Below are 12,814 nucleotides of genomic sequence, written 5' to 3' on the forward strand. Positions count from 1 at the left end.
AGGGCACTTCATACCTTCCCTGCTTCATACACAGTATATAAACACCAGGGCATCAGAAAGCTCAGGAGAAGAGCAAAGACCACCAAACCACTAGGAGGAAGAAAGGGAACAAACCCTTCAAGTCTTGGGGCAGGGCAGAAATCTCTTAGGGAAAAAAATGTAAACTAGGCTTCAAAATCCCAGAAACCTCTGCTTTGAGGCGGCAATTACTAATAGTAAAAAGTCAAAACTAAGAAAGCAAGTCACGACATACATTCCTAACAAGGTACATACATATTCTTGCAACTATATTAAGACAAAGAACACAATTTAAAACTGGTCTAGACCAAGAACGATATTACTCACTTGTAATCACAACATTCAAGAGTCTGAAGAAGAAAGACCAAAAGTTTAAAGCCAACCTAGGCTTCAGAGTCCCAAGCCAGCTTCAGCTACAAAGGAAGACTCTATCTCAAACACACACTCAAAATAAATAAATAAAAGTTGTGTAAAAGATTCAAACAAGGACTTGCAAAAAGAAAAAAATCAAGGAAACACATGAGAATCTACTACACCAATGGCCCCAAATCAAAGACCTGATGGAGTAATGATAAGTTAGAACCAAAAGATTCCTATTCTGTACCTGAATTTTAAATATTTTAAATATTCCCTTAGAAAATATTCTGGCAGTTTGTTTCTAGAAACTTAAGTATAAATGCTTGATGTGGAACAAGACTTTAGTCTCAGCACTTGGTATCAGAGGCACTTGGTGAGTTCAAGGACATCCTGGTCTATAGAGTAAGACCCTGTCAAAAAAAGAAGCTTAAGACCTTTGTCTTAAGCAACTATGTTAGACATAGCAATTCTGCCAAGTACTCACTTAAAGAAAGAGCAGCAGCATCTAGACACACCCAAATGCCCCAGCAGCTTTATTCAAAATAGACAAAAGCTGGAAAATATGTAGGTATCAATCAACAGGTTAATGACAGACAAATCATGACACAATCATATAAAGAAATTCTACATGGCATAAACAAAACCAAACTACTTATAGATACATTTGGTTCAGCGAAAGAAGCCAAGTTCAAGAACATTTTAAGCAAAACCTGGATGAAACAAAACTAATCCCATTAAGAAAGCAGGTAAGTATAAGCCTGGGCCTGGGGGAGGGGCTGACTGCAAAAGGATCCAAAGCAGCACTGAGTGTGAGAGAAGAGCTGCCTTGACTGTAGTGGCTGTTAAGAGGGTATCTATCATCACTGCTTAAAATGCAAGGAATCGCCACATGTGGAATCTAGGTTAACTTTCAGTACAGAGAAGATTTTTTTGTTTTTTGTTTTGTTTGCCTTTTTTTTTTTTTTTTTTCCATACAGAGTTCCTCTGTGTAGCCCTGGCTGTCCTGGAACTTCCTCTGTAGACCAGGCTGCCCTCAAACTCAGAGATCCACCTGCCTCTGCCTCCTGAGTGCTGGGAGGTTCATACCACCATCGCCTGACTCAGTAGGGAGTTTTAAACCACAGGTTATCAGTAAACTTCTGAAGATGACTGAGTATATGAAGAACTTGCTGTGTAAACATGAAGACCTAAGTTCAGATCCTCAGCACCCACAAACTCTGAGTCCTTGCGACAGTCACAGGATGACCTAGGACTTGCTGGCCAGGCATTCCAGTTAATTAGGGAGAGCTCTATGTTCAGTGTGAACCCCTATTTAAAAAAAAAAAAAACTTGGGTGGCAAGAGATTTACGACTTTTGACGTCTTTTACTTATGACTGGCTGGCACAAATATATAGATGCATATGCACACAAAAACATATATGTATATAACACACTCACCAAAAAATTTAAAAGAGCCCCAGAAAAATGGGCCATGGGCCAACTCAGAGCACCCAGGAGATAAGGAGGACCTAAGTGTCCATCAAAGATGATTCATGTCAGGCCAGCATGGACAACCAGGATGATACTGCCTGCTCAGCTCTAGTCCTTCCAATACTAGACAGGATGCTCAATCATAGCAGGGTTGGTGCTCTGCAGAAAGGCTTCATCGACTGCATCTCAAGTCAGGAGGAGAAAAGGAGTCCAGGATGACAGAAAAGACCATTATCTAAGCTAGAGAAGAACAAGGTCCCAAAGGGATGCCACAAGGAAAGACACTCAATACTCTACAGTACTTCAATGCTTGTTGAGGGCCCTGTGAAGTTATGGAGAGGACCTTTAAGAACATATGCAATCTAGTGAAGGCTGCAAAAGAGCTCCATCTTGCTGGATGCTGGGCAATTCACCCTGGATGCAGAGTAAGGATAACATTTAGCCAGAAGCACTAACTGCATCTGATGACTCCAACCAGGCAAAAGCTTACAAACTAGCAAACACCAGAGAAGCCACACCAGGAAAAACAAGTAAAAAGAGGACTGTAAGTTACTGTGGAAATGCTAAGGAAATAACAAACCATGAATAACAAATACAAATATTAGGTAAGAAAAAGAGAAAGATTTGTAAAAACTGAAACAAGAAGAACAAAGGATGGTTCTAGAATGGAAATATGGCTGTATAAGCAGATACCAAAGCACAGTAATTTAAAATCTAACAGTGAAGTGCCAACGTGTCTGTAACCCAAGACAGGGATGGAAGCTACAAGAGCAAGTGCACCTTATTTTCCACAAACCCAAATCTGCACAAACTTTGTCTAAGAGTGACAAGTCAGAAGACAAAAATACAGTGTATTTCCTTGAAGTACTACATGGATGCAGCCTGACATGATGGCATATGTCTGTATGCCTGCCCCAGGACTTAGGAGGCAAAAGAACCAAGAGTTCAAGGTCATCCTCAACTACATAGTGAGTTCAAGGCCGACCTGAGCTACCTTTCTCAAAAAGAGGGGAGGGATCTCAGTGGGTGCATGAAGTAGTCCTAAGCAAGCACGAGGAACCAAAGCTTTAAACCATGTGTTCTAGTTACAATTTCTGCTGTGATTAAACACCATGAGCAAAAGCAACTTGGGGAGGAAGGATTTATTTCATCTTATATTTCTTCTACATCACTGAAGAACTTCAGAACAGGAATTCCAGCAGGGAAAGAACCTGGATGCAAGAACTAAAACAGAGGCATGGAGGAATGCTAACCACTGGCTAGCTCTGCCTACTTTCTTATAACCCTAAGACCACCAGCCCAGGGTGGCACCACCCACAATGAGCTGAGCCCTACCTGAACAGTCATCAATAGAAAAAATGTACTAGAGGCTTGTTTATCAGCCAATCTAGTGAGGGTATTTTTTCAAGTGAGATTCCCTCTTACAAAATGACTCTAACTTATGCCAAGATGCCCTAAAACCAACCAGCACAGCACGTAAACCCAGCACAGCAGCAATCTCAGTGCTCCTACAACAAAATGGCAGGTGGACCTTCTCTCAAACAAGGTAGAAGACAAAGACCAATACCTGAGATTTTCTTCCACAGGCTTGCCATGTCATGTGTGTATCTGTACTCTCACATGAATACATGTGTACACACAGATACACACTGATAAACAGACACAAGAAACTTGACTCCTCCCCAATAACTATCAGCAAAAAATCATGAACAAGCATTATATATAAGTACCTTAAGCTAAAAATGAAACCCATTAGTTGTAACCACACACATATGTACATCCTCATACACAAACCCACACCCATTTGCTTAACTCTCAGCGCTCAGGAATAAGGACTGTCTATTGGACACCTAGCTGGATAAAGTACCATGCAGTTCCAAATGACAAACTCTAGTGGCAAGTCCCAATATGGAGAACAAGAAGCAGACAGCTCTCAATCAGGCAAAGAGCTAAACAAGCACTCACCTTATTGATCCAGAATACCATGGCATCCTCGAGGTCATAAGGAAGTTCTTTTGAGGCGCTGAATGTAGAAAAGCGCTTGACACTGGCCACCACCTTCTCAATGCTGATCATCTCCACAGTGTAGGCCATCATCAGGGCATCCACCATCGCCATGTGGCCACTCTGGGAACAGAGGCTGCAATCAGCATCCTAAACATCTTGCAGGTCCCAATGCAAGAAAACTTTCTGCCTTGCCTTCCCCGCCAAGGACAGCACTGGCTGAGGCCTGTCCATCCCTGGCACTGTTCTGCCATGCAGTAATGGTCCATGGTCCTAATCTCTTACCAGCAGACTATAAATTTGCTTTGTAGCCCTGGAAAAAAAGCTGTGAGAAGAGGCTGCCCGCTTCCTCTGCCCCAAAGGCTCTGGAATGGCACCAGGGCTCTCTTTGTATCACACTCTACCTTCAGTCTCTTCAGAGCTTTCTCTTCACCCACACATCACCCCACTGAGTGAAAACAGCCATAGCATGCTAGGTGCTGGGCTAATCTGCAGAGGCATAGCCTCTGAGAACATAGCAACCGATTCTGGCTGAGTGCAGATATCCAGCAGGAAGGCTCTGCAGTGGTGTGCCCTGCTACACTGTCTCTTCAGTGAGAAGAAAACCCAAAAGCAAGCTGTTCTTTCCAGAATGATGACATTCTTTAAAATGCAGGTCTGTCATTAAGGTCCACCAATACACATTGGCAAACCTCACCATCTGACCCTAATGGAAGGGCACTGAGTCTTGCCTGCTCAGCCAAGGGAACAGAGGAATGCCTGTCAGACAACTCACCATCTTGTTTTGTTTTTTGGGGTTTTTTTTTTTTGGTTTTTTTTTTTTTTTTTTTTTTTTGGTTTTTCGAGACAGAGTTTCTCTATAGCCCTGGCTGTCCTGGAACTCACTTTGTAGACCAGGCTGGCCTCGAACTCAGAAATCCACCTGCCTCTGCCTCTCAAGTGCTGGGATTAAAGGCATGCGCCACCACGCCCGGCAACACTCACCATCTTAATAGGTGCCTGGCTGAGGTCAGCATCTGTCACAGGGGTATCATCACTCTCCATCACATAGATGCCCTTCCGGGACAGGGCCTGGATGACAGACTGGTGTCCTTGCAAGGTAGCCACCTGGTCCCCTTTTAGGATGAGGCTGCAGACACGGCAATACAGCTCACTGGACAGGAGAAGCTTGATAACGGGTGGCTTAATGTGCTCCTGCTCATACTGGTCGATGTAAAACGGGTCTCGGAGGTCCTCAGGGATGTTGTCTATGGCAGGAGAGAGAGCACTGGGTGAATGGACATGCACAGTCCAGTCTCAAGCATCACCAGCCAGATGAGAACACACAAAAGCACCGTCCAGCAAAATCCCAGCCAAGGTACCACACACAACACACAAAGATCTAGGGTCAACTAACAGCCTCATTAGCACGACAGAGGCACAATGAGGCATTTGTGCAAAGGCCAGCATAATCTGAATGATGGTGGGACGCAAGCACAAATTTCCTGGGATGCTAGAGAGCTCAAAGGAAACCAAGATGCCATCGGATTAAAGAAGGGGCTATGGTACAATGACATTCATTCTGAGAAGGGAGCTCTGCTTATCTTCTTTCCAAAGTCAAGGTCAGGTACCAAGCAGAGACCAAACAGCTTTTGTTTAGGAAGTACGCCAAGTCTGCTACCACAACAGAACATGGCAACCAGCTTTCCGTTATCTTTGGTCCAGGCAGCATACTGTTTAATCACAATTCTAGTGAATCAGGAATAATGACTAATGTGCCCATATTACAGACAAGAAAACTGAAGCACAGAAAAAGGACGTAGCATGTCCAATGTCACAGAAGACAGGACCCAACTACAATCTGGTCTTTCATACATCACCAGAGAGCCATATGTGCTACCACTGATTCTGTGCCCTCTTGGCACTGCCCTCAACTTGTAGGATAACAACAGCTATCCTTTGTGAAAAGCCCAAAATCCTGAAGGAGAATCTCATTCCTTTATCCAGGGCCTGAGGACCTCTGGCATCTCTGTATCCCAACTAAAGAGAATGGCGAGTGCAGTCTTCTCAAACAGCAGAGTTAAGAAAGCTGGCATTACCAAGAGAGCTGCTTAAGAAAACCCACCACACCCAGCATTCAAATAAACATGTAGGAACATACTAGATGATGCTACCCCACCCCACAATCCGTGGACATTTGTGCTAGCTAGTTTTATGTCAACTGGACACAAGCTAAAGTTATATGAGAGGAGGGAACCTCAATTAAGAAAATGCCTCCATTAGATCAGGCTGCAGAAAAGCCTCTAAGGGCATTTTCTTCCCCCATGCCTCATCCCTCTCCCCCTCCCCCACCCACCACCAGACAGGGCCTCACTTTGTACCTCTGGCTGTCATTGAACTCACTATGTAGACCAGCTGGCTCATTATGTAGACTGTGCTTGCCTCAAACTAATAAGAGATCTACCTGCTCCTGCCTCCTGAGTGCTAGGATTACGGGTATGTACCCTTATGTATGACCCATTTTCTTAGTGACTGATTAACCCATTGTAAGCGGTCCCACTGGTCCTGGGTTCTGTTAGAAGCAGGCTGAGCAAGCCAGTAAAGCAGCACCCCTCCATAGCCTCTCTGCATCAGCTCCTGCCTCCAGGCTCCTGCCTCCAGGTTCCTGCCTCCAGGCTCCTGCCTCCAGGCTCCTGCCCTGTTTGAGTTTCTATCCTAACTTCCTTCAATAATGAACAGTGGTGTGGAAGTGTAAGCCAAGACAACCTCTCCCTTCTTCCCCACCTTCTTTCCCTTCTTCTTGCTTTTGGTCATGGTGCTTCATCAAAACAATAGCAACCCTAACTAGGATACCATCCACGCTCCTCCTGTCTGTGCCAGGTATAGAACCACACTGAGAAAAGGTCAGCTTTTCAGGGGCTGTTTCCCCTTGCGCCAGCATCCTCTCTTTTGCTCCCTTCTGACTGTTTCTGAGCTATAACGACAAGTGAGTAAGACAAAAAGAGGGGAGGAGCCACACCACACTTAAGACTGAGAAGTCCCATGGAACAGAGCTGAGAGGCACAGAACACAGGGTCTGTGAAACTGTAGGATCTGGTTCTGAACTGGTAAAATCAAGCAAGGATCTGAGCTAGGGAGGCCAAGTTCCAAATTTGTTTTGCTGCTAGGAAAAGGAGACAGGAGTCACCTTAGGCCTGCACTTTCTTTAAGTGTCTAGCAGAGCTACCCTCTACCTAACTTCCAGCCCATAACTTCTTGCATGTTCAGAAATCCAAGAACACATTTTACTTCACTCCTAGGAGACTTTATCCACCTTGAGACTTGAAAAAACATAAATGTGTACCTATCCCAATATGTATACTAGCCCCAGCCACCTTCTCTGAACTACCTATATGCAGTTCCATGTAATGTCTGGAATACCTCAAGCCAGACTGGCTGTCCAAGCTACTCTCCCTTCTCACCTGGATGGGAGCGTTCCAGTAAGGTTCCTCTCTAACAGAAGAGCACAGCTCAGGAGGGACCGCACAGAGTCTCACTGTTACAAGGAAGGAGACGATGGTACACCACAGAAGCACAACCAAGAGCTGGCGTTTGACAGATACAGGGAAGCCCAGGGAAGATGCGGGAGCTCACTGACACAGTTATAAAGACATAAGCAGCCTGAACTTGGAAGCTAGCAAGACAGAAAAAGCAGCCAGGCCAAACATCCAAGAGGAATGTTGCCCTGGGCCACTTGCAAACAACCTAACATAGTTCGTGTTCCTGGCACACTGGATTGGGCCCCGTACAAATAGTCATTCTGGAGCACTTCAGAGTCCTGACAGAAAACCAGAACACTTATGTAGGTAGACAACAAGCCTAGCCGCAGCAGGGTTACCACACCTGTGAGCTCCCTCCAATCCAGTCTTAGGGCGCTTCAGCCCACTCAGCAACAGAACCACTTCTTGTGGCCCTTCAGGGGAGAAACTGTCCTCAGCTCAGTAAGAGAGCACCACTCCTTCCAGTCTACCAAGAGAGTGACTGTTCCAAGATAATAAATACTCAGCTCAGAAGCTATGTTTGCACACATCTATTGGTCTAATAGTTAGCAGTCAGTAGTTGTTCTTTTAATAAAGAGACAAAGGGCTACAGAAATGACTCAATGGTTAAAAACAAGTATTGCTCTCACAGAGGACCCAAGATTGATTGCCACACCCCATGTCAGGCAGCTTATAACTGTTTGCCTGGAAAGTTCCAACACCCTTTCTGGCCTCCATGGACAATATATTTATATGCACAACCCCCTGCCCCTGCAACACACACACACATACATACATAATTTTAAAACGATAAGGATGATGATAAAATATTACAAACAATACAAAGGCATTGTAAATGCATTCTGAATCTGTTTCAGGTGACATATTTCTCTACAAAAGACAAAGACAGCAATTTACAAATCACTCAATAGACAATTATTGAGTACCTGCATGAACCAGGAAATATATGAATATGCTAGGCCACCAAAAGGAGGTGGAAGGCCATCACCATCAGCAAAGGCTCTGAGACTCTGAAGAGGACACAAAAACAGTAGGCAACTTCCATGACAAGGAGCATCACACTGGAGTGAGCACAGAGCCCAGCTTAGGCAAACAAGAGAAAAACATGACAATGACTCTCATCAGACAATTTAAAGAAATAACACAGTTCAGAACAGCATAGGAAAAACAAATATGATGATTCACTAATTCATTCAACAGGTCCTTAACTGAGTATGTGCTACGTGTACTGTACCTTTGGTGGGACTGTCATTAGGTTTATATACTCTGAAAGCACAGAACAGGATAAATTAGAACAGGCTGAGTTAGGAGATAATGGAAAGAGGCCCCGGAAATAATGTCTGCTGCTGCTTCCTGCACAGAGAGTAGAAGACAGGCCTGGACACCAGCCAGTCACAGGATCTGTTACTAAATTAGGAGCTGTGGCTCAGAAGATGGCCATGGTATTAGGAGGAGCTCCATTATGGACATATGGCTAAAGGGGGGCATTCTGAAGAGGCTGGCATGTGGGGACCAGAAGGACACAGTGAGAATGGAAGCTGGGCAGGACAGACTGGTGGTCACTCCAGGCTAGGCATGCAAGGAAGAGAATACCAAAGGAGCTAAGTGGTGGCCAGGAGAAACTTGGTAATTGTAAGGCCATACCTACTCTACCCAAACATACCAGGGAGAGTCACCAAACCAACATACATCAGGGACAAGCACACCACAGCCTCTCTGTACAGTGTAGCCTTAAGTATGCATGCTGAGCTTCTAGTCAGAGGCCAGGAGGATGACCAGAGAAAGTAGGGAGAGATTCCAAAACAGAAGGGAAGATATATCAGGGGTGTATATAATGTCCTGGCCACCTCAAGAGACCCATTTGCTTAAAACCAGAATTGCAACAACTGTGAAAGTTTCAACACAGCTGCGTGTTATGGCATTGGCCACTGGTCACATCAGATATATGGCATATGCTTTTAATATGCACTAGAGGTTGAGACAGGAAGATCCTGGTAAGTTCAAGGCCAGCTCAGGAAACCTAGCAAACTCAAAGAAAGCCAGGCTCAGGTACCCTGACCCTAAGTCACAGGAAGTGATAAGCCAAATTGACAGCCAAGGCAGAAAAGTAAAAGTACTTTTAATAAAGAAAAAGTGATAAACTGGAAAAGAACAAAATAGAAATTCTAGAATAACAACAACAAATATATGTAAGTATATGCTTACATATATTTACATATATACAAATACAATCACTGAACCTGTGTCATAAAATGAACTATTAAAAGCAGATTAAAGCCGGGTGTGGTGTCGCACGCCTTTAATCCCAGCACTCTGGAGGCAGAGGCAGGTGGATTTCTGAGTTCCAGGCCAGCCTGGTCTACAAAGTGAGTTCCAGGACAGCCAGGGCTACACAGAGAAACCCTGTCTCAAAAAACCAAAAAAAAAAAAAAAAAAGAAAGAAAAGAAAAAGCAGGCTAAGATAGTTGACAGCCATGGTGGTACACAGCTTTAGCCCCAGCACTCTGGAGGCAGAGGCAGGTGAATCCCTGAGTTCAAAGCCAGCTTTGTCTATAGGCTGTTTCCAGGGCAGCCAAGACCACACAGAGAAACCCTGTCCAGAAAAGGCAAAAGGAAACACTTGAGAGATGAAGATGAGTAGAAAATAAGTATCCACAACCAACAGTAACACAATGTGGAAACAGCAGGGAGAGTAAGTGACAGTGGCTGTCAGCCCATAGAAAGGACCTGCAGGCCCAGAAGGGAGAGGGAATATGGTAGAAGGATGCAGACTTTACAAATTTATGAAACCACTAAAAATGGCAGCAAGACTAAAAAAAAGAAAATCCACATCCAAAAAACACTAATGACACCAACAGGATCCAAAGGCAAAACACTTTTTAATATACCAGAGGGAGTTACTAGTCAAGCCAAGGTAGCAGACCATCCCTGCTTGCCTTTTTAGGCAGTAGGCAGCTACTACCCTGAAACTCCAAGCACGGGCACCTACAAAGTGAAAAGGATGGATGCTGATGCTGGCTTGGACCTCACACTCACACTGCAGGACAGCAGTAGAGAATCACATCCCCACCAAGGGCAGGCCTGGTGCTTGCTAAATCCCTGTACGAAAGGCAAAACAGGCAAGGCAGCTGGTTTCTGGGTCTTGGAAGAGGTGAGATTAACAGGCCTAAGATACTTTCTTTAAGGCCAAAGCCACCATGGACCAGGGAACACAACAAATAAAAGTCTCCCCAAGAGCACCTAGCAGAGAAGATACTCTCCTCCCTCCCTGGTGGTTATGAACCTCTTTCCCCACACAGACGAGGATTCTAGTAAAGGGAATCACATGTTACCAGAGGTTTGTAGTATAATTCTGAGCCCTGGCATCCCCAACAAGCTACGTTTGGCTGCCATCCTCAATACATCAAGTAATAAGACAAGTGACAGTGAGAATCAGAAAAAAAGCATTTTATTCGTGTGGTCACCTTGGGAAGAAAAATAAATGGATCCAGTAACCCCTAAGTCCATCCTTGAGGTGCTGACCTGAGATTTAGGCTTAAAGAAAGGGCATGATTAATTAAGTAGTCCTGGTCAAGGAGTGGCCCTGCCCATCACTGGCCAATCACAGCTTGGTTCTATAAGTTCTTAAAACTGTGTGTAATCTTTTCCTGGGAGGCAGAGATAGCCAAGCACCATAACTAGCAGTCTGATAGGCAGAATCTCACCTACCTAGGAGGGAAAGTTCCTTTCGCCCTTAAGCAGCAGCAGCAGCAGGGAGCACCCCCAAAAGTAGACTGAACCAGACGCTCAGGGCTGGGCACAGGGCCTGTCAGAACACTGCGAACACTGGAGCTCCAGTCTTCAGGCAAAGCCAACAGGATACGAGCTGGCTGCTTCCTCCTGGAATCTCCTGAAATCTCCACTCCAGTGTGATGACTGACACACACCAAGATGCATCAAGTGTTGAAACATCTCGGACATTTAAAAGTAGCCAGCACAAATAACTGCAAGAGTCAGAAACTCTGAAGCAAACTAAAAAAGTTCAGCAAAGAAAGCTTTTTAAAGCACTAAATATAGAAATGAAAAGTAGAACAACAGATATTTAGAAACTCACTGGGCAGACTGAGGAGCAGGGTAGCAATGACAGGGACTGAATGGAATCCCTGACTTTAAAGTGAAATCAACACATCCATCTAATCTGAGCCACAGGCAGAGCTGGAGACTGAAACTAAGGAGGGTCAGAGGCAGGAAGCTGTGGGAGAGGGGCGATACTCCCCAGTTCCTGATGACACAAGGCTGGAGACTTTGAAATGGAAGATGCTGCCACAGTGAGATCCATGGGGCCCGGATGGGAACTGCACAAGGATCTGGAACCTCCTGCATCTAGTCAGCCACGCCTTAAGAAAGGTCTTCTACTCAACCAAAAGGAACAGAAAAGTGGAAGGCAACAGAGCAAGAAGCTGTCTTACATGCCCTCTCCTACATGCCCACACATTCACCAAAATAAACTATATTCTAGGCCCCAGCTTAACTGAATGTGGGAGCCAGAAAAGTAATTGCAACAATAAAAACACACAACAACCAGAACCAACTGGATCCAAAATGTTTGTGGCAGTGTTTACCCATGCTGCATCAAGAAACTGTACTGCAGCCCTGATTCTAAACATACAGCAGACATACTGTACATGCCACCACACCACACAAGCCAGCACATACAACCTCAAACAGTTCCACTCAGATTCAATGTCACCAACAGAAATGTGTTTTTACTGTACACACAATGTTTTCTGCTTCTATAGAAACATAACAGCTTAACACAGAAAAATACTTCCCATCATCACTCCTCAGCATGTATCATTCAGATCATTGTATTGTTAGAATGTTTAAATGTGGGATGAGGATAAAGACAAGATTTCATGTGGTTCTGGTTAGCCTTCAATTTTCTATATAACAAGAATATCAGGCCGGGCAGTGGTGGCACACGCCTTTAATCCCAGCACTTGAGAGGCAGAGGCAGAGGCAGGCAGATTTCTGAGTTCGAGGCCAGCCTGGTCTACAGAGTGAGTTCCAGGACAGCCAGGATCGCACAGAGAAACCCTGTCTCGAAAAACAAAAATAAAAACAAAACAAAACATAAAAAAGGAATAATAAAAAAAAGATTATCGATCCTCTTGCCTCTACTTCCCAAGTACTAGAATTATATGCATGCACCATCACACCTAGTTTTATGGGCGCCGGGTATGAACCAGGACCCAAACCTTACCACATGTAGGATCTGCGTTTGCATTCACCTTGAACTTTCATACCCCAAAGTCTCCATCATTTATGAGTTACCTAGGTCATGGAATCTTTATGGCAATCCAGATGGAATAAGAGCAAGCATCAAAGGAAACTTTTCATACACGGAAATAGAAGACATCAAAAATGTAAGTGTGGTATAACCCACACACCTACAATCTCAGCACTT

General features: G+C 44.5%; 1 protein-coding gene across 9 annotated transcripts in view; it reads right to left on the reverse strand.

The window, feature by feature from the left end:
* Camsap1 (calmodulin regulated spectrin-associated protein 1) overlaps window positions 1-12,814 on the reverse strand; it is a 56,725-nt gene that overhangs the window by 35,014 nt on the left and 8,897 nt on the right. For all 9 annotated transcript variants that reach the window (NM_001276359.1, NM_001276361.1, NM_001276360.1 and 6 more), the window contains exons 2-3: window positions 4,835-5,097; window positions 3,812-3,973 (exon numbers count right to left, since the gene is read on the reverse strand). In NM_001276359.1, the coding sequence (NP_001263288.1) occupies window positions 3,812-3,973; window positions 4,835-5,097 (425 nt within the window). The remainder of the gene's footprint in view (window positions 1-3,811; window positions 3,974-4,834; window positions 5,098-12,814) is intronic.

This window comes from Mus musculus, chromosome 2, assembly GCF_000001635.26.
Source record: "Mus musculus strain C57BL/6J chromosome 2, GRCm38.p6 C57BL/6J".
Taxonomy (NCBI): Eukaryota; Metazoa; Chordata; class Mammalia; order Rodentia; family Muridae; genus Mus; species Mus musculus.